The sequence below is a fragment of the Coffea arabica genome, chromosome 2c (genome assembly GCF_036785885.1).
Source record: "Coffea arabica cultivar ET-39 chromosome 2c, Coffea Arabica ET-39 HiFi, whole genome shotgun sequence".
NCBI classification, from domain to species: domain Eukaryota; kingdom Viridiplantae; phylum Streptophyta; class Magnoliopsida; order Gentianales; family Rubiaceae; genus Coffea; species Coffea arabica.
In genome coordinates, this window is record NC_092312.1 from 2,545,160 (window position 1) to 2,567,029 (window position 21,870).

At 36.6% G+C, this 21,870-nt stretch overlaps 4 protein-coding genes across 7 annotated transcripts; 2 read left to right on the forward strand and 2 right to left on the reverse strand.

Moving 5' to 3' along the window:
- The first annotated feature begins 1,001 nt into the window (after positions 1–1,001).
- LOC113725048 (splicing factor-like protein 1) lies at positions 1,002–4,685 on the forward strand. Its single transcript, XM_027248016.2, has 3 exons — positions 1,002–1,256; positions 1,450–1,505; positions 1,880–4,685. Exon 3 carries the CDS (start codon positions 2,113–2,115, stop codon positions 3,955–3,957), a length of 1,845 nt encoding a protein of 614 aa, XP_027103817.1. The 5' UTR covers positions 1,002–1,256; positions 1,450–1,505; positions 1,880–2,112; the 3' UTR covers positions 3,958–4,685.
- Positions 4,686–4,779: 94 nt separating this feature from the next.
- Positions 4,780–12,197, reverse strand: LOC140031549 (single-strand DNA endonuclease 1-like). Its single transcript, XM_072073415.1, has 14 exons — positions 11,303–12,197; positions 10,990–11,147; positions 10,240–10,301; positions 10,015–10,142; positions 9,585–9,636; positions 9,292–9,364; positions 9,126–9,199; positions 8,499–8,558; positions 8,228–8,375; positions 7,696–7,795; positions 7,423–7,505; positions 6,788–6,888; positions 6,448–6,578; positions 4,780–5,630 (listed from the first exon to the last, which is right to left on the reverse strand). Exons 1-14 carry the CDS (start codon positions 11,368–11,370, stop codon positions 5,117–5,119), a joined length of 1,752 nt encoding a protein of 583 aa, XP_071929516.1. The 5' UTR covers positions 11,371–12,197; the 3' UTR covers positions 4,780–5,116.
- A 1,815-nt stretch (positions 12,198–14,012) lies between these two features.
- Positions 14,013–16,244, reverse strand: LOC113725051 (uncharacterized). The gene is made up of 2 exons (XM_027248019.2): positions 15,813–16,244; positions 14,013–14,281 (listed from the first exon to the last, which is right to left on the reverse strand). The coding sequence occupies exons 1-2, from the start codon at positions 16,008–16,010 to the stop codon at positions 14,207–14,209; spliced, it is 273 nt and encodes a 90-aa protein (XP_027103820.1). The 5' UTR covers positions 16,011–16,244; the 3' UTR covers positions 14,013–14,206.
- A 1,341-nt stretch (positions 16,245–17,585) lies between these two features.
- Positions 17,586–20,744, forward strand: LOC113725052 (F-box/LRR-repeat protein At3g48880-like). Of its 4 annotated transcripts, none has more exons than XM_027248020.2 (4): positions 17,586–17,743; positions 18,280–18,454; positions 18,734–19,137; positions 19,886–20,744. In XM_027248020.2, exons 3-4 carry the CDS (start codon positions 18,779–18,781, stop codon positions 20,442–20,444), a joined length of 918 nt encoding a protein of 305 aa, XP_027103821.1. In that variant the 5' UTR covers positions 17,586–17,743; positions 18,280–18,454; positions 18,734–18,778; the 3' UTR covers positions 20,445–20,744. The 4 variants fall into 4 exon arrangements, with proteins under 4 accessions (XP_027103821.1, XP_027103822.1, XP_071929519.1 ...); XM_027248021.2 differs by lacking the exon at positions 17,586–17,743 and adding an exon at positions 17,752–17,908; XM_072073418.1 differs by lacking the exon at positions 17,586–17,743 and adding an exon at positions 17,752–17,908 and having other exon boundaries at positions 18,786–19,137.
- Positions 20,745–21,870: the final 1,126 nt, after the last annotated feature.

A 21,870-nucleotide genomic window follows, 5' to 3' on the forward strand; every position in this document is an offset into this window, starting at 1 on the left:
GTTGAGTTTTGAGCTAATCGAGCCGAGCCGAGTTAAGTTTTGAGTTAATCGAGCCGAGTCTCGACTAAATTTTACCAAGCTCGAGCTCGACGAGCCGGCAAATAAATAAAATAATAAAAAAATAATAATAATGAATAAAATAATATTTTTTTCTTAATAAAATAATAAAATATTAAGGATATATACGTAATTTTACTATAAAAATAAAAAATAAAAAATATATATAATATACATAATTTTATTATTAAATAAAAATAAAAATAAAAAATATATATATACTTAAGCTCGCGAGCTAACGAGCTTAATATTTTGAGCTCGATTAATATCGAGCTCGACTCAAGCTCGACTCGAGCCGCTCGCGAGCGGTTCGATTCGTTTGCAACCCTATTTTGGACAGACAACAACTTTAGTTAATTAGTTAATTAGACAATTAGTTAATTAGATAAATAGAAATTAGTTAATTAGGTAATGCGTACTACATATAGTTTAACATGCAAATAGTTTGTTAATTAGTTGGTTAGTTAATTAGTTAAGTAGTTAATTAGTTTAACATGCAAATAATTTTTTAGTTTCGGACAGACAACAGCTTTAGTTAATTAGTTAATTAAATAATTAGTCAATTAGTTAATTAGATAATTAGTTAATTAATTAATTAGTTAATTGTTAATTAGATAGTTAGTTAATAGTTAATTAGTTTAACTATTAACTAATTAGATAATTAGTTAAGCAATTGTCAAGCAAATAATTGTCAAGCAAGTAAGGGCAATATTGGAAGAAAATATTGGAAGTAAGGGCAATATTAGCTGTCAAGGAGGTCTCTGCAACAAATTATTACTGTTCAGGGGAGGTGAATGCAATTTTTAAACTTAGAGGGTAGGTCAGTGCAAATGTCAGAAATCTCAGGGGAGGTTTCTGCAATTATCCCTTATATTTAATTATGAGAAAAAGATGAAGGGAATGGGCCCTGATTTAACTCCAACTTCGCACTAGCTTCTGCAGAAACTAGTTAGTTACTAACCGCTCCTCCCTATATGACATGCCGCCCCTGGTCTACCTCTACCATAACACTACCAAATGGAATATAAATTCGAACCCATTCTGCATGTAGCTGACGACAATTGATAAACAGCCCAAAAACGACGGTGTAAGGGCGATCAAGCGTGTTAACGGCGATTGAGAAGCGCAGGGGACTGGGCCTTTTTCCTTCTTCCTTTGGAACCATCAAACTCCTATTGATTCCACGGCATTGGTGACTGGTGAGCGTGTCCTGCGTGCGCGTTGTTTTTGATTCGAATTATATGAAATAGTCTGTATATCTGAAATAAATTGCGTGGATCCATGATTACTTGTCTGAAGCCCATTGTCTTGTCTGCTTATCTAAAGAGAGAGGGCTCGACAACCCCATTGGGAGTCTCCTTAATTCTAATTTTTCTCTTGTTTCTTGATCAGGGACTAGGAAAACACGTGAAGAGATGAATGGCTAAAACCAAGATCTAATGATTCTGGTATTTCTTTAACTTCTAGATGTTCCTAGTACATATGATGATGGCTTGCTTCCCCGGTGTTTTGCTTCTACTGTGATTTGATGATGGTTGATGTTTCTTGTTGTCTGCGAAAGGACTTCTTGACCAAGCATGATAATTTTTTTTTTTAAATCTCATTGCTTTTAATTCTTGTCAGATTTTGGATTTCTTGTACTGTGATTGTATTATCTACTGATGTCTCATTTCCTTTTTGATGCAATCTAGATGATAATTTTGGTTAATTCCCATGTGATTGATTTCTCTACCCTTCCCCCACCCAAAATAGAAAATGATTGTGATGATTGTTCAGTTGGACTCAAGGCAGTGATGCGTACTTCCTGTCCACAAAATTGCAGGTACAGTAGAGCCGGCCAAATGATCTGCGCTTTTGTAGCCGACAAATAGAGCAAATTGTACTTAGCGCTGAGTGATTAAAACGAGCTGATTCTGAAATTCGCTTTTTTCCCAAAGGGCAATTTTGGCTAAATTTTACAATCCAAAGATGATCTGAGATGAGCAGGAATTTAAAGAGGATCCAGACCAAGATTTAGAGGATCATTTGAGTGCATAGACAACATTCAAACTTCCAATGGCATCTTTTCCTCCATCTCCAGAACTTGATGTGCAACCAATTCATGGACTAACAACAGAACTTTCTCTCGGGAAGGATAATATTGTTGGGGAGGAACCTGAATGGGACACAAAAGATGAATTCTGCAACAGAACAGAGACAAAATCTCTGGGCCAATCTTTTATTCCCTTACTATCATGCCATGATAAAGATGTTACTGAACTGATTGAGGATCAAAGTGAAAACGCTTCACAACAGCACAGGCTCAAGTCCTTCTCCAACCTTTATGGGGATGATCATGGCTGCTTGAACCCAAAAAAGAGGGCATTGAATGTAGAGGCACTTAAGCCATCTGATCAATTACAACAGAAGTTTCGGAGCCAGGGAGATATTAAATGTGAATCAGATTTCACGGATGCTATAAGAGACTCTGAGATTGGGAATGGAGCTTTGAAGAGTCCACCGAACAGTAGTGAAAGTAATCTGCTGGAGGAGCGTGCTGGGAGTTCTCGAACTGGAGCTTTGAAGAGTACACGGAATGGTAGTGAAAGTAATCTGCTGGAGGAGCGTGCTGGGAGTTCTGGAAAATGGAGGCGTACTCGCTTGGCTTCTGAACAATCATGTGAAATAGGTGAAAGTGATGGAACTAATAAAAGAAGGAAAACCAGATGGGATGTTGGTGATGCTCAGATAAAATTGCTTGGTCCCATGCATCTTTCTGAATTTTATAACCAGTTCAAAGAGTCTGAATTGGATCCAGAGATTAACGATTTGAAAATGCAACTTGTGGAGATAAATAGCAAGCTCCAAAGCTCAGACGTTCAGGATGATAGGCCCGAGGAAGAAAGATCTCCTTCCCCAGAGCCTATGTACAACAACCTTGGCATAAGAATAAATACACGTGAGGTGAGGCTGCGCAGAAGACTTTCAGATGAGCGTACACTTATTATCTCCAAGTTAGTAGAGAAGAACCCTACATTTAAAACTCCTTTGAAGCCAAAGCTTACTAAGCTTTTTAAGAAACTTTACGTTCCAGTGAAAGAGTATCCAACATACAATTTTATTGGTCTTATAATTGGTCCACGAGGAAATACACAGAAGAAAATGGAGAAGGAAACTGGTGCAAAAATTTACTTGAGGGGCAAAGGTGCTCTAAAAGCTCTGGAGAAACGAGGACAAGCTGGCAATGAAGATTTGCATGTCCGTGTGGAAGCTGATAATAAAAGATCCTTGGATGCTGCAGTAGCAATGATAGAGAAGCTTCTGATTCCTTTTGCTGATGGAGTCAATGTTCATAAAAGAGCTCAACTAGCCGAGCTTGCCAGATTGGAGGGAACTTACAAGGACAAGAATACATGCAATACCTGCAAGGAGCAAGGACACAGAGAATACGCCTGCCCCTTCCGAAAATCCACTTTTAGGGGGATTACTTGCGGCTCATGTGGAAGTTTTTGCCATCCGACATCAAATTGCCCAATGTCATCTCAATTATACAAGCCGTCATGGAACTCTTTTGGACTTGGGTCTGTTTTGGTTCCAAACAGGGAAAGCAATTTGCATAAGGAAACTGATTTCACAAACCTGTATGTTGGTCACTTGCCCCAAATTTTTGGTTCAAATAAGTTGAAGGAGCTGTTTTTGCCATTTGGTAAGATTAGTGATGCAAAGGTAATTAAGAATCGAATCACAGGTTTAAATAAGGGCTATGGCTTTATTGCATTTGAGAATTCTTCAGATGCAGCCAGAGCTGTGGAATACATGAATGGCTATGAATTCAATGGCAAAAAGTTGGCTGTAAGGCTTGCTGGGCATCCACATCCAGCAGTAGCAGATAACGTGCCGTCAAGCAATCCAGTTATTTGATTTGGGCTCCCATCAGCTTTCTCGTGTAGCCAATCGCAAGCCAACTTGTTTACCACTCCCAGCTGCATGGATGCTGCCACAGACTCAATCATCCATTGGAAGCTGTCTAGGCCTAACTTTTCGTTTTTCCTCAACCTGCTTTGGGCCTGTCTGGCATCGGATTTCCCAAAAGAGATTCTGAAGATCCCTCTCCCTCTCCCTCTGTTGTTGGTTCAACGGATACAAGCAGCACTCCTTTCCCCTATCAGAATTCTGATGCTTTGCTTGACGATACATGGATTAAAAAGTGCGCAGCTCTGACTACTGATGTTGTAACGTGTCTGCTATATAATATCACTGTTGAGCAATTTGGCATCTGGGCCTGCTGAAATATTCGCCAATTGTATGTATATGTGCTTCGAGATTACCTGGTATCATCAGCTATGTAGTGCGAAGGTGGCTATCACTACGAGTGGGTCCTTGTATTATAGTATCGACGATATTGACATATGATGAACAATATCACCAATGAAATTTTCGCAAGGGCCCCGATTCATAGACTGCAGATGAGATGATGTTTCTGAAACAAATGACCATCCACTACTGTAGCTGGTTTGGTCTACCCTTGGCCGCAAACTCCATCTGGGAATTGATCACTGATCAATAATGCCTAAGAAATGTTTGAATCCCACTCGGGGTATATGTCACTTCTATATTTATTTACAATTCTACTATTTTCATTTGCTATAGTTTTCGACATCTGGACTTTCCATCTAACCACTTTTTCTCTAAACCTGTCGACAACTTGTCTCACTGCGTTAATCAATAAAAAATAAATTGGCATGAAAAACGAGCGATGCGATTTTGATCATCAATTCATGTAACATCTTAACGTTTCTACATCTAAAATTTCTAATCTCCCACACAAATAGAAAATTTCTTATCCCATGCGAATAAGTTTGAGAAAGCAAGATCAGATCCCTCGTACGACCCGCCATCCAGTATGATGTTACATCTTATCATTTGATACATCTAAAATTTCCAACTTCCCCACACAAATAGCAATTATGCATACATGAAAGGTGTTTTCTTTTTCTAACTTCTCAGCCCACCGTGTTTTCCCTTACAAGAACCCCTCATATAGACATTTTATTAATTTTCCTTTTCTTGTATTCATGGGTCAATCGTCTTTAATACTAGCTATAAACAACCTTAAATCTCTAGCTTTTCTTGCATGATCAGGAGAGATTTCGGTTTCTGACTCGCTCAACTCAATTAAGTCGATGCACTCCACATTTGCACCTTGACGTGTTGAACTTGGAGCAGACACTGGCAAAGGGCTCATCAGATTAATGACCTCAGTTCCACGAGGACTTGGAGCTACTGACTTGCACCCCATAGTAGTAACAGAATCAGCCTCTTTCTCCAACTTGTCCTCAAGGTGCAGTTCTTGGATTGCAAGATCAGCTTGGATTAAAGCACTAGTTTTCTCCAGTTTGGATCGTCCTGATAAGCTGGCACCTCTGGTGGTTTTGCTCTCATTTTCTATGTCAAGTAGCAGCTTTTGAAGCTTAAGATCAATTTCCTCTGCAGATGGCATGTTTCCAAGTTTCTTTGGTCTAGATACGCAATGATTTCTTTTCTTTCCTTGAGCTTTTCTCTCCTGGAATTCCACTATCTTTTCAGGACAGGCTCTGTAGGAAGGAAGAAGAGAACAAAGTCATTGCAATGATCCTGTCATCGCACAACAGCAGTAAGAAACGTAGCAGGGAACACAAGGGAGGAGAGGAGAGTAACTGTAAAGTCGAAGGAAGGCAAAACTGATGCATGATTACTTTCCTTCCCCACCAGATAGGGCAACAGAAGTGCTTATTCATTGAAGTTCTATGTGCTTTATAGGACAATCAGGCTATGTATATACTCAATAAGAAATTTTAAATTGGTAAACAGGTTTCTGACTATCTAACAAATGCAGGGTGAAAGTCAATGTTTATCTTCAAGGAGTGAAGCATGTATGATATGACAAAGGGCTGGAAAATCAGATGAATTAGGTCGCCTGGTTGTCATGGATATTCTTGTCAGCTAAGAGTAGGAGACTATTGCAGATGGTTGCATTACGGGGCATCTGGGCATTACTGGCAAGCTAGGATTCGATGTCGTGAGGATCTGTAGAAGATTTGAATACCCGTTAAAAATTGAAACTCTCTTTGTAAATCAGTCAGCACTAACCCAATGATTGTAAATCTTTTCTACATCTAACAAATACACTTGTCAAAGATGTTTTTCCTAATTCACACCCTGTATGTGTATTTGGGAGAGGGGGACTAAAATGAGAGACTAAAAAACATTCATACGTAAACACTATACCCCACCTTTTTTCTCTTTTCCTTTTTTTTTGGAGCAACCACTATTCCCACTTAAGTTCACCAAAACTCAAGAACGATGACACATTATGATGGACATTTATACAATGAAACCACTTATGAGCTGCTAACAAAGGAACTCCTGTACCTTTCTACTAGATCAGCCGGTACAACAGATGCATTTAGTCCATGCATTTCTTCCCATGAAACCTCAAAGCAATCTCTCCCTTGAAGCTTTCTTTGCTTGATAATACTTGATATAGGACACTTCACTGGCATCTGTACTTCAAAGAGAGAGAAGGTTCATGTTGAGGACCATAGTGCTCACTAAATAAATCCAATTCCAAGGGAAGAAAAGGTCGGGAAGATCCAAGTAGCACTACAGCACTAGCATTCTATCATCTAATACAATTAATTAACAAAAATTAATCCAGTAATCATTGGCATAAAGATGCATGAACCCCATAAAAACCTAAAGAAAATAATACCTCATCCATTGAAACTTTGACTCCAAGGTTTGATGAAGTGGAACGTAAACTAGCATATCGCCTTAGGTCTCTTTCAGCTATCTTCGGAAGAATGTACTCATCTAAGAAACAAAATGAGATATGTTTCAGTGGTGAAAAAGAAAGCCAAGCTCAATGGCATGCATGCTGTACCACAGCCAAATAGAAAAAAAAAGGAAGACAAAGGAAGTTTAATAGTGCTGCTGCATTATGCCAAAATTAGGTTCAGAAGCTAATGCTAAACCTGCATTAAGATGTTATTTCCAGTGCTATGTTTAGAACAACATTAATCTAATTCAGAACTTTAAATAAAATGCCTGTGGAGTTTTGGTGACTGATGTCTAAACAATATTCAACTTTAAATAACGGATAGAAGATTTTGACTGTAAAACAAACTACAACAGGATTTGATACAGGATAACAATGGTAACTAAGATGACAGTGTTGAGGCGTGTTCATAGGTGTCCACTAGTGATATCCCAGTCAAACCAAGCAGGATTAAGAACCAAATTGCATGAATGCTTGGGATCTTCATAGTTGCATCCATAACAGCAACAAAGACATTCACATACGCACATAGATGAGCACACTTATGTTTAAATATTATTTAAAAAAACCTGTCTTCTCAGGAGGCCAATCAAAAAACTGGGCACATATCTGCTGAAGTTGGTGGCGATTAAATGGATAAACAGCCAGTACCCTGTAAGAAAGAAATGAAGGAAGCAGAACTTTGGTCTTTCTTGACTTGCTTTTGATAAAGATCGTCAAACACTTAATATCAGGAAAAGTCTAGGGTATGATGGTCAAAATAATTAAATGGCACAAAAACGCGCACAACTTCAACAGCAATAAGCAAAACTAAGTAACAAGCCTGGATCATGGAACAGTACCTATACACAGCATCAGAGTCAGGTGGGTGGCACTTTGGCTTCAAATAGGCATTGATCACTTCCATGAACTCAGTATTCTTTTGGAAATTGGAATCAGCCCCTATTCGAAAAAAGCTTATTAATGAAAACCTTCAAGTTACAAATTATATTGCCAGACAACCATGAAAATCTCCAGTAACTGATATTTTAAGGCATAACAAATTTTTGCAGAAGTTATTGTAGTAAGACATAGAGTTTGCAGAATCAAAGGATGCCATCAAATATGACTTCAGGAAGCATTTATAGTCGAGAATCTACTGATTATGTCCTCATTCAATATCATTCATTCATCTTACAGAAAAAGCAATAACATCAGTTGAAGTGTGGCTTCTACATCCAAATTAACAAGGAAAAGAGATTCATGCAAGATGTATACAGATGATTCTTTGAAATAAATGATGATTTCCAACAAGTAAAAAAATATTACATAATATATAAGTCAAGGATTGACAGTCTTTGAATACAGACAAAGTGTAGCTTTCTTTTGACTCACCATTAGCATCCCTTTCCTGATTTGCACTCAAACTGCGTGCCTTTTTTTTTGAAACTTTTGGCTTCTGTGCAAACGATATCCCCTCCAATGCAATTCTGTGAAGAACAGCACTGTCACCAACTGATTTAACGATCTGACAAGCTGACTCCTATTTCAGGCATAGATAAGAATTCGTATTTATTTATATTACTTGTATATCAGCAAAAATATATTGAGTTCAGGAAGATATAGACGCTCTGACTTTTGTCATTAAATAACTTTTCAGGCTTACCTGACCGAGACCATACACCCCTTGGGAGTAATCACTACCAAGAAGAACAGCCAAAGTAATCTGAAGATCAGACCAAACTTGTTAATAGGGAAGTCTAAGAATACAATACAAAATCATAATAACCTGCAGCCCATAAAAAGTAAGATTTTAAACCAAAAGTAGTCATAAAAGAAGATGCAGCTGGCTAAGAAATCAGAAAAATTTTGTCAGCCATTTACAACAGAATACATAAAAAAACATGCACAACCTTTGTCTAGAAGAAAACCTTTCTATAAAAAAAGAAAACATAAAATCTGAGAGTCCAGTCATTTTAACTCAACATAGAGGGTGCTGATTAAAATAGTTTTCCTCCCTGTTGGGGGGAAAAATGAAGCTTTACTTAACAATAAAGTCTTCATATCATTCCAATTGCAGCTTAGCAAAACAGTTCATTTACAAGAATAGAAAGTTTCTTCTCAAGACAATGGTAATTCCCATCTTAAATCCTAGTGTTTTATTTTTATCATCACTAATTATCACAATTTTATTTTAAACTGAAACACCTCAAACTCAAAGGCTTAGGTACAAGAAGTAGCATGATTCAAAGCATCATTCCACCAATAATGTAAACAAGAAGTAAAAAAGTACCAAGGAATTCCTCCCAAAGCCAAGATTCCTCTCAATATCAGCCATTTCATAACAAACAACATAACCACCTTCGCCTAAACACAGGAAAATATTCTGTAATTGTTAGTATAGTAACTCATTAAGGGAGATTAAGGCTTATCCCAGAAAATAGATGCAAAATACTTACCAAGACAAATATCTCTATACACGGTTCTAGCACCAAACAGGAAAGCATCAGAATCTGAAGTGAAACATGCATCCTAGAATCATCATAAGAAACTGGATTACCACAGCAACTCAATAATGATGACTATTTCCGATGGTTAAGAAAATGTCATTACAGGTAAAAGTGATGACTGTGGTAGGAGAAACACATTCGGAGGGATGGTGTTTAAAGATCCTATGTTGCATTTACCCCCAAACACGCACTGAATGGAAGAGAAGAAAAGGTAAAGAAAAGAAATGATGCCCACCACTTACACATAATGATTCTGAGTTTAGCAATGCACATTGAGCTTCAGCCTCCTCTACCCTGGAAGTCAGCAGGCAGCCATTAGAAAAACACACTAGTTGCTATTAACTTTGAAGAGTTGCAACAGAAAAATATATGTATCTGATCATATTATGAGTAGATCTCTGTTTATTCCCTATTTCAAGACCCCAAAAATTATATCAGCCATTTTTACTTCAGCTCAAAGAAGATTTTCAAAGTTAGACATAATAATGTTCTAAAGATCTCGCAAGTCACAACTAGACGGTGGACCCAACAGAAGGCATAGAAATAAAAAATAATTACAAAACCCTAAAGAAGACAACAAGTATGGATTTGATGATTAATCTTACCATCTACATTCTAACTTCAATGCTACATCCAAGATAAATCACACTTAAGTAGGAGAATAGAGTTTACCCATCTAAGCAAGGAATTCCAAGTGCCTTGCCAAGACTTTTAGCCTCCTTTATCATGCATGAAAACTCAGAGCCCATGTTCCTTCTTAGTGACGATACTATTTTAGGATTTGTTTCCTCCACATTTACCTGAATTTGCAAAATCCATCATAAAGTACAATGCAAACGGTTGCTTGGTAAGCATAATGGAAGCAACAAGTGTTGAGGTTAACTAAGAAGATGGTACCTCACTCCCAACATTTAATCGTCGTCTATATGTAGATAACTTGATTGAAGGAATAGACCCATCTGTCAGAAAAATTTTGAGCATCAGAGTTCTTTACAACTTTTAAGTACTTGGGGAAATCCTATCCATACAGCACAATAACATGGTTCACACAGTCAGGGAAATAAAACTTGTAATTTTCAAATGCAGTCATAAAACAACAAAAAGATGCAAGTCTGTTGGATAAGCAATTTGGCAGAATAAATCCGTAGTCTTGCAGAATGCAGGCTAACAAGGCTCGCAATAAATTTCCAGCATCTACTGAGAGCTATCTAATTGCATACTCATACTGAGGCGATTTCATATGCTGCACACTCTTCAGTGAGGAAGTGTCTTCATTCGGTAGGTAATATGTAAAAATAATTAACCTTACTAACGACTGCATGCTGAACCCTTGTTCCCCATGCAATCCGTTAGAAGGTATAGATGAATCAGTAGCATACTAAGTTCTAAATAATTGAGATCAAACTTGCAATCAGATTATTCTGGCACCCTCATTAGTACAGGTGCTTAAGCAGATATCAGGAGAAAAATACTACTACATAAAATTCCAAAATCTGGGGCCAAATTTCACCAAGAAATGGGATGTAACGTAAGAAAGGATCGATCTTTAATCTTTATGAAAATTATTTGCGATTACAATGGACAAATTTTACAAGAAGAAAGAAATCATAGGAGAAGGAGGAGGAGTAATGATTGTATAATTAGTACCAGTAACAAAAATGAGACTACAATTTAAAGCAATGAGGGCTCGGAGGCGGTGGAAGAGACACTGGAGATAGAGTTTGCTGGTCATAGCACAGTGGGTTCTGTTCACATTCTGAAGTTGGACCATCCAGCATGACAGATCTATGCACACCCTCTTGTTCCTTCAAATTAACATGTAGTGTTAGTAGTAGTAAGCAGCAACATATCAAAACTCAAGAACAATCCCCTCCAGAAAAAATGAAATTACAAATGGGTTGTCAGAAATATTAGCAGAAGAGGCTCGGTCATATGTTCGTAGTCAGTAAAATGAACTTACTGGAGATGGTGAAGAGGGAGAATTTTCTTGCAAGATTCTAAGATGTCCCATAGATTTTTCACCCCCATAAATGGCACCTGTTCCCTCCAGGAGGAGGAGAAAACCGTAGTCGCGGATAGAGCTCAATTTTACACACTCACGGGAGAGAGTAGAAGCTTCTTCAACGATGGAATTTTCAAGCTCAAATTCAATATGAAGTGCAGTAGCCGTTGCTTTTCCCGAGTAGCATCAGGGGATCTTAAACAAATAAACAAACCTCTCCTGGAAATTCCTTTCTTAACTGGGGGTGGTCTCACTGGGAAGGCGAGATTTTGAATGTGAGAGACAAGACAATTAGACCATAACGCTTGCTTCGGCAATATACTAACGGAAAACAGTGGCGACTAGTTGCTCTGCTTGGATTTGGATTTACTATTTTTGTGGGTATTTTTTAAAAATTTAACTGTGATGTTTTTGGGTGTTTTTGAAAAAGTTTTACTATAACAATAAAAAATTGTTACTTAAATTGTTTATTTGTGTATTTTTAAAATTTTAAATGTTATTGTAATATTTTCTAAAAATGAAAAAATAACCACCATCATCTTCGTCACCACCATCTCTCCCCTCCTATTTCCTCCATCTCCCTCCTCCCACTGCTTCCTTCTTGTTTCTCTTCCTCTTTCCTTCCTCTCTCTCTCTCTCCTCCCCTCCTTTCTCTTCCCTCTTTCTCCCCTCCCTTTCTTCCTTACCTCTCCTTCCCTCATTTTGTTGTGAAGTTGGAGCTTTTGGCCGCCACCAGGAAGGGAGGTCTAGGGTGGTTTTAGATGAAGAAAGAAAATGAGAGAGGAAGAGGAAGGAGGTGAGTGGCGGTGGGTGGTGGTGGAGGGTTGATTTTTTTTTATTTGTTTTTTTCAATTGAATTTGAAATATGTATAGTTATTTTTTGGAGTACATATTACTATAATATTGTATATAAAATATTTGTTTAAAAAAAAAAGAAATCCAAACAAAATCTACACCATAGTTATTAAATTCGATCCGACACTGGAGCCAGTGAACCGATCATTGGACTAGACCGAGTTTCAAATCAGATCGTTTGAGCAAAGGGATCGTTGAGTCGTCAATGATCCGGTGGTTCGACCAGATTAAACCGAAAACTCGATCGATTTTATCCTTGAACCCGATTTTGTGGAAAAATTTTATTGCCTTTGTTGAAGTTCAAATCTTGAACCTCTGCTCAACACTACAACATACTTACCATCAGGCTACTTAGAAATATGTTAATAAATTAGCTTTATTATAATATATAAATGTTTTTCAATTCTATCTTTTTTTTCTCTAAAACAAATATATTGGAATTTTTTAATAAAAATTTATTACCCTTCAAACTCTATAAGTTATAAAATGAATTTAAAAAATAACATATTACATAATTCATTTTAAAGACAAATATTATTTTTAATAATTTTTTACACTTAAAATTCATAAATAAGTTAGATAATTACACTAAATATAGATAAAATTTTACACTTGAAGTTTGGTGTATTACTAAATAACTTTATATTTGATTGATTCTTATGTGAATTAATTATTTTATAGCAAATTAAATTAAATGAACTTTTGCTATGACATTATTTATTACAATTTATATCATATATCTTATATAAAAAATTATGAAATATAATATTTAAATATATTTAGTGATCCATCGATTCCCACTCACTCACCGGTTGAACCAGTAACCTGTTGACCCACCTCCTTCGCCGGGTTCCTTTATGGGTTGGGTTTAATAACTATAATCTGCACAATATCAAATATAACTTACAAAAACACAAAAGGAATTAAAAAGAAAAACAAAATTCTATAACCTTTTCTCCTCCCTCTTGGGGGCAAGAGAAGAGAGACGGGGATGGTAATGGAGGCGGAGGAGGGAGGAGGGAGGGTTGGTAGGTGCTGGTGAGTGGTGACCTTTTTTTTAATATTTTATAAGATATTTCAATAAAATTTTAAATTTTAAAAACATTTCAAAAATTAATTATATTAATTTTTTTTTCATATATAATACTATAATATTATAGAAAAATATTAATCCATACGAAGCATATATTATAGAAAACGAATGTCAATTACAAACGAGACCGCGAGAGGCCCTCCAAAATCTTTATTCTAGCAAACTACAAATGAGCAATAACCGAAACAAAATCATCAGAAAGTTCCATACCCAACTTAGCTAGCCATCCGCATCCGCACTCGAATTGTAAATGTTTAATGGTGACTGACAAGAATGAACTAAGCGATGTCCTTTATAACTGAAGGATCAAGGCAAAGTAGTAGTATATGATTCTCCGGCCACATACATTAGTTCTTACAAACACCGAAAAACTGTTTAAAAAAAGTACTAATACGCTTTTTTTTTTCGGTCCCAAAAATAAGTATTCCCTAACATAAAACAAGTGACCTTATCGTGACCGTACCATTTACAATAGCATCAGGTGACGGTGTGAAACTTTGTGAAAACTGAAAAGGTCCCATTTACAACGGAAGGGAACCGCCTAAATGAGGCTACAATAGCATATCCATTTAATGAGCTGTGTCTAGTACTCAGCTGATTATCCCGTAAAACCGCAAATATCAGGTACTAAAGCTTCATTTTCGTTCACTCCAGGTTCGAAATCACGAAATGCTTCTCTCTCTGCTATAAATCCAGCATAAATCAATAAAACGTGAAGTCTTATCACCAAGTAAAACTCCAAATACACAGAAAGTACCCAGAGTCATTCTTCTTATTCAATCAATCATACTGAATGTCATATCCACTCTTTCAGAACAAGAAACATCCAAGAATTACCCAGAAATTCAGAGTCTATTACAGAAAGCAAGCTTGTTACTGTAGTCATCACTATCATACTATTACAATTCATCAATTTAGTAGTCCTTTTTCCCGAAGTTCTTGCACCAAAGCTGAGATGGAATTGGGCGAACAGGCATATGCGGCCGTTGCTGCAAGTAAAGCAATAAATTATCAGTATGCTAAGGCAAAAGAAAACATGCATGGATGGGTACATCTACTTTGTCAAGGGAAGTCAATCTACATTATCAACAGATAATTGTGCGTGTAACGCTGATAAATGACACATTAGCATCTTCCAACCTAGTGAAGGGAGTCATAATCCAAAAGAAGAAAAATAATGTTAAAAGACAACAAACACAAACATGGTATGGACATCCCATTAGCATGCAAAATCATCAGTAAACTGTCAACATTAAATGTTTACAGTAGGTTAATTGTAGCCGAGTCCACCAAGAAGTTCTGAAAAAAATAAAACGCTTTCATGACAGAAACTGAAAGTCCTTTGGCAGCTTGCACTTGGTCTTCAAACCAGAAATGAATAGCACACTTAAAACTGGACGAAATCTCTATATGCTGAAATCTGATACTGGTTTACTTTTCCAAATAAATTATACTTGTCTAAGGCTGAACTTATGAGGCTTAAAAACAAAATTTGGTCAAGTATGTATGTGAATTTGATAGGATCTACAACCATGATTATTCTTGAACAAATGATCATTCAAGAGAGAGAGGAGATGGAAGCAATAGGCCTGATCCTCAGTCTCTCCAACCCCCTTGGACCCACCCAAAAAAGAAGAAGAAGAAAGAATAAGAAAATGGAGACAAAAGGAAGAGTGGAAAAGAAGAAAAATTTAAGATAGTCCTCGAAGTCACTTAATATGAAATCCAACTTAAAGGCGGTGGGCAAAAAATATTTGAAAGATGCTTTGACAGTGAGGTTACAATATCCAGTAGAGGAAAATTCAGTAGAATGATATCCAAGAAATCCAAATTCCAAGGCTGAGTAAAATGAAAACCATAGAGAACAAATGACCCAGTCTAAAGAAGGTACTCAATCTGCTGCACGTATCAACTGCCAAATGACTTTCCTCAGACAAGTATCATACTAACTTTCCAGCATGACAAGTTCATCTCTTGCAGATTGAACCTAAAATACCTCCCAACTTACCTTGCAATGAATCAAGTGACATAACCAGTCACTTTCAGTAGGAACAGCAATTAGCTGTTAAAACGTAATGGAGTAGCATAGCGAAAACTGACACAGCATATCCCAACGTATCACCAGTTCAAAACATAAGAAGACATCTTTAGTAAGTTCAATCAGCCCAACGTTATTCAAAATTGATAAAAAACCTTTTTGTAGCTTATTTGGCCAAAGCTGTTCAGTTTAAGACTTTCATTCCGTATTCAAAAACGGAGCAGCAGTCATAGATTTAGAATAATATTGAAATGTTTTGTTGAATTATACATCCTCAATTGAAACCTAATTCTAACCAAGAATAATCATATCTTCACCATAGTAAATAAAACAATGCCAATTCACGACTTCCATTAACAAATTCATCATATACTAATAACACATTCTCCAAACCTAAATCATACTAATAAAACGGAAAAGCGTGCATTTTGGGGCAGAGGGGAGATGAATGGGGGGAGGGGTAAGAAGGTAAATGAAGCGACCTCAAGCTGGACCGAAATCATGGCGATGGGGATACAAAGGAGGAAGACGCCAGCCATGGCGATGGCAGTATTGCGCTTCCAGTGCTTGGGGCGGCAGTAAGGCCCACCAGGCATGCTCCAGACTTTGGTCCTAAAGTCGCCCGCTCCGCCGTGCCCGTGGGCCCCATCAACGTGGTGGTGATCTCCTCCGCCGGCCATTTCCGCACTCTGCCTAGTCCTTAGCTGTAGTGTGAATCACACGGAGTGTGTAGGAGGAGGATTTCTTTACTGAGAATTGAGATCCAAAAGGGCAGTATGGATATGGACCTTTTTTTTTGGTGGGCTTGGGGGGTAGCGGGGGTTGGGGAAGTGCGGTAGTAGTGATGTGTGGACTCTGGAGTCTGGTCGGACTGTCAAGTGTTAGCTGCGGAGTCTAAACTCTGTTGCAGGGGATTTTCCGTTTTAGCCCTAACTAAAGCTAGTTCAATCAATACGAATACACTGAATTACCAGTCGGGTTGGTTTCGCTTTTCAAACCAGCAGATTTCAAAACACCTCATAAGTTTTCTAGGAGTTATTCCCGCTGAATTTACTTTTTTTTTTTTTTTGGAAAAAAACTGCTATGTTTGAGAATCAAATGTGTTTTGGGGATTAATGTACGTTAATTTTTAAAAATTTAAGTATAGAAAATACTTTTTAATGTGTTAAACAATTTTTTATTATCATTTTCATCTAAATGGTTCCAAATTATGCTAAAATATACAAGAATAGTATAGTATTAAGCACATATTTGTATTTTTTATCAAGTTACCGAAGAAAACTATTTGGATTGTAAATTATTATACCTTATTTACACACACCGATTTGCTTGTATCATAAACACATTTTTCAACCATCTTTTTATCTTACATACATCATATAAAAAAATAAATAAAATGCTACAGTACTTTTTTGATAAAATTATCTCAAATAATTTACAATCAAAACACAATATTGTTTTGATGCCTTTCCACATGGAAATTCATATATATAGTAATTGATAAAAGAAAAAGAACATGTAAGACGGCATTTTGAAAAGAAACCAAGAAAACATGAGCCCAAGTCTAAGATATTTTCTTTTTCTTTTCATTTTTGTCCAAATAGAATAAAATTGTTTGGATTGAAGGAAAAAAACAATAAAGGAAATGAGAGGTTCTAGTGTAAAAGAGAAGAAAGGAGAAGAGAAGAAATCAAAGTCAATAATAATAATGTATCATGTTGGATTGCAAAAGGGAGTGAAATAAAACTATTAGTTACTTTTTTATTCATAAGTGACACCGAGTCGAGTCGAGTCGCCAATTGACCAGCTTGAATAGTTGAATTTTCCACCCAACAAACATTACAAAGTCGCAAAGCACGACTGCCACGGAGTTTATCCATTTCTTGATCTTTCACGGCATCATTAATCACAGCGAACCAAAACAATTTTGTCTGAATAACAACATCCAAATTAATTTAAATTTTATATATGTGTCATATATCTAACGATGATAATCAATTTGTTAGGATAAGAGTTTATTTGAATGATTTATTTGAGATAATTACTGTAGTACTTTTTATAATGCAATGTATGTGAGATAAAAAAATAATTAAAAAGATAAAAAAAATAATTAAAATTTATAAATTTAATTATTTTATTTTAAATCTTCTTCATCCAAATACACTAAATATATACATTATCAGTATATATAAGATTAATTCTATAAATAAATAAAATTTGACAAATAATCTCCGAAAACACAACACACTGGTTCGCTAAAAAGTGCTATGACGGGTAATTTCACGTGCTCTCTCCTTTGCACCGTTCCCACTGTGGTTCACCATTCACACCAACTAGTCAGTGCGTTCTCGGACACAAAAGAAATTGCGACATCACCCCTGGTCCAGCCAAGATTCAAATGCTTTGATGAAAGGTATTGCTATTCCTCTGCTCTCACTTCTTTTCTTCTTCACTTTTTCATTAGTAGAAGTATTCTCTCCTCTATCAATGCTTGTTACAGAATTGAATTGTTTTCCTGGATCTGTTTTTGAAGATTAGATCGCGGAGAAACTTGATTGAGAACTCTTCTTCTGCAAATGTATGAGATTCTTGACAGCTGAAAATGTCTGATGCATGTAACTGTCTTTCTTGATTTTGGTTGGGTTCAGTTGTGCTTGAATTTTTTTGTTGTGGGAATTATCATGCATCTAGCTTAATCAGTGACGGATCCTTCTTTGAGGAATTATAGTTTTGACATGCTATCGGGTTTTCTTCAATTGGGATATCGGTGGTGGCTATAATTTTTTTTTCTATATGATGATTGGGAGCAAAGGGAATTTGAATCATTTGTGAACGATACATGGAATCGGAAAAGCATTTCGCATGTAAAGATTAACTTATTTATGCTGGTTCTTGATTTTCCTTGATTCCGGTGATCATCAGCACTTCCTGATTTTTGCTTTTTTGTAGTCACTGCTCCACCATTTGAACCCTCTCTCCGGAAATATTGATCACCAAGATTTTGTAAATTTTTTTGCTGGACATGAAAGAGGAGCAGAAAGATTTGAAGAGACTACTGTAACGCGTCATAAAGGACCACTGTGCAAATTTAATGCGGCATGTGAATCTTTCTAAATATTCGGAGGTAAGAATCGTTGTAACATTTCAATTTAATTGAGTGCTTGGCTGCTGGTAAATCTGATTTCCTGGTAGCTCTCATCTGTCTATGCATTAATCTTAACATTGTGTGCTAAATATTTGAAGAACCTCTGTAATTCTTGCATTAGTGACAACAAGCTGCATTTGTCTAATTTTTGGAATATCTTCGATAAAAATGTTGTGGATTGGTTTCTTTTTTAAAGATTCAAGGTAAAATGACAGCACTAGGTACCGTTTAACTGTCATTTCTTTGTCTTTGATCCAGTAATATGCTAGTACGCCACTGAAACAATTTTGACAAATTTGAAAAATGGAAGATGGGGAGCTTGATGTGAGGAGATGGGAGGACCTGGACATAGATATACTCGTGAAGATATTTCAGACATTTGACATTGTCCAGTTGACCTCTGGGATTGGTCAAGTTTGTAGCACATGGCGCCTAGCTGCATGTGACCCTCTGCTGTGGAAAATGCTTGATCTGTCATTGCTGAAGTCTAATTTCATCAAGATTCCCTTAGAGCCTTATGTGTACGTGGACGGTCGGTCTGATAGAACGTTAACCCGAGTTTTGAAGATTGCCTTGAACCTCAGTCGTGGAAATATACTGACTTTGATTTTCCATTACAATCTATATGTCAGTGATGATCAATTGACCTATGCTGCTGAAAGGTATAATCCAAATAATTGCTATTCTTTAGAATATAATACCCTGGTTCACCAATATGCTAGTTTATTATTCATAATTTCTTGCCTTGATGATTTCATTGCTCTTTACATCCTTAGCAAACATTATTTTAGTGATTGGAGAATTATGCTCTGATTTGAATGTAAGGTGAAGTATCTTATGTTTCCGGAAAGTCAAATTTCTTTCAGCCTTTATCTGTTAAGACAGAAAAGTATGAGGGTACTGCATATTGGTTTTTGTTTAGAAAACCACCAGAAAGGTCAAAATTCTTTCTTAGTTTAGAACAGGCACAAAGGAGGCAGACACGAGTTGAAAGAAGATTATGAAAGCTAAGGATAGGGTGAAGGATGAGATAATGGGTAGAAACCATATTAGGTAGAAATCATCGGCTTGCAAGCAGACATATGTTAGGCTGCTCTTTCAATATGTAAAATTAGTTCTGAAATGAAAACTAGCCCCAAGTCGATCCTTTGCTTTGTGCATCCTATGCTTTTAAGTGGTACTAAATTCCTTTTATGCCATAACAATGGTTTCAAGTTCTGTTGCCTTTGTATCGTGAGTCAAATAACTTGGACTGGGGATTCTCCTTAAGGATACATCTGGTGGAATTCTTCACTGTAACAGATTTCATCAGAGCAATAGGGCTATCTAGCTAAGAAGTTTCACTGAACCTTGCTTCTATTAAAATTTGCACATCTGACATGTCTAATGTAGTCACATCCTGTGTTGTAGGTGCCCTCGTCTTAAACGCCTTGTTATGCCTGCTTGGAATAGAATAAAAAAGACCGGAATCTGTAAGGCAGTTCATATGTGGAAAGATCTTGAGTCACTAACGATGCCTAGTATAGCAAATCCCCCCTATCTCATGGAGGAAATTGGGAAGAACTGCAAGAAGTTCTCCGAACTCAAAATTATGGGTCCCTGTGATATTTTCTTTGCATCGACGCTAGTCGCATTTGTTCCAAATTTGAAAGTCCTCAGTCTTCGGTGCTCAATACTAGTTAGGGATGCCCTGATCATACTTCTGGATGGCTTACAACAATTAGAAGTGCTCAACATCTCCCATTGCCTGCTTATTGAAGTTCCTACACCTCCTGCACCGAAAAAGGTTGTCAGTCAAATTGACGAGTTAATTCTGCAGAAGGCTTCTAGGTTACGCAATTTTATAACCTGCATGAATCAGTCATGCATTATGTGTCAGCGCACTAGAAATGATGAAGGGCTGATAAGGTGGTACAAGTATGAAGAGGAGCTCTGGAAAGTAGATGAGGTGAAATCTCTTGCCATCTGACTATGTATAGCACTCTGAGAAGTAGGTCAGATTAGGGATGTCTTGCTGTAGTTTTGCGACATATTTGAATAAATCATATAAATAAACTTGTATAAGCCATCTATCCAATCACTGGATACGGATGCATATGCATCATCTGACCGTGTAGCAGTCTGCTGTGAGAGCTGGTTTTGCAGGTGAACTTCTAAGAAGAGATAAGTTGTACTGATCTGTATCACCCTTGTACATAGATATTTCGTTTTTTCTCATGTTCAGATCGTGTTTTTAACTTCGTAGTAAATGTATACCTCATGTTGTGTCTATTGAAGTCTGCAGGGCTTCATGTCTAAACATGTTACTTAGCTCTTTCACTCCATCCCTACCCCAGTAGGGGTAAAACACTCCCTAGCCCCTGAGTTTATCGACATCTGACCTTTTTTTAGGCCTAACCAGTGTTCATTTGCTAAGGCCGCTTGTAACCCGGGTGCTGCATCCGTGCGTTGGGTTTTGTTATTCCTGTGCAACGTTCTAATGCTGATAAGATGCTCCTCAAAGGGTGTTGGAACTATTTGTACTGCTTTTCCTATTCTAGAATGCAGTAGCAGATTAAGGCCCTGTTTGATAAGTTAATTTAGCACTTAAATTTAATGGAATCAGGTCTTAATATATTTAGACCGTCTAATAACTAAAAATTGAACATCTGAATTAATTAAGTGGCAATGTATTTTTTAAATAAAATTTGTTCCTAAAATTAAGTGATAAGTTATTTACTTATCAGTGAATGTGATATGCACTCAAATATATTAGATTTAATACTTAATAATTTAATAGATTTAGAATTTCAATTTCAATTTTACCAAACGCACCCTAAAATTTTATCAAACACACAGCCTTCAAGGGAGAAAGGGAAAAAAAAAAAGACAGTACAGCTGCTTGGTGGAAAAAAATAGTAGTGCCTCGTCTCGATTCTGTTTTGGCAGATGGCAGCCGGCACTTCTGCTCTTTTTAGGTATCAGACAAATGCAATTTATTTCGGAATCCGGTGGATGGAGGACGGGAATTTGAAGAATTCCTTTTTATTCTTCTAATTTGTGGTTTGCAAACCGCCTGAGAATGTGAAATATGAAATATTCTAGAACAGTAGAGCATGCAACACGTGACGGTCAAATATGCGAAAGAATTTCGGGCATGGAGGAGACCTATAAACATGTACTTTCGTTAGCTTCGTGACAAGGCTACAAACAAACGAGTCCAGTTGATCTTTGGTCTAATCGAACTCACTTTCGACTTACTTAACAATTCAAGCTCGGCTTAAAAAAAATAAAAATATTTTTTAAAATAAATAATAAAATATTAAACATATAAATATAATTTTATTATTAAAACAAAAAATTTTTGACTGTTCACAAATTAATAAATTAAATATTTTTAAATCTAAGTTCGAATT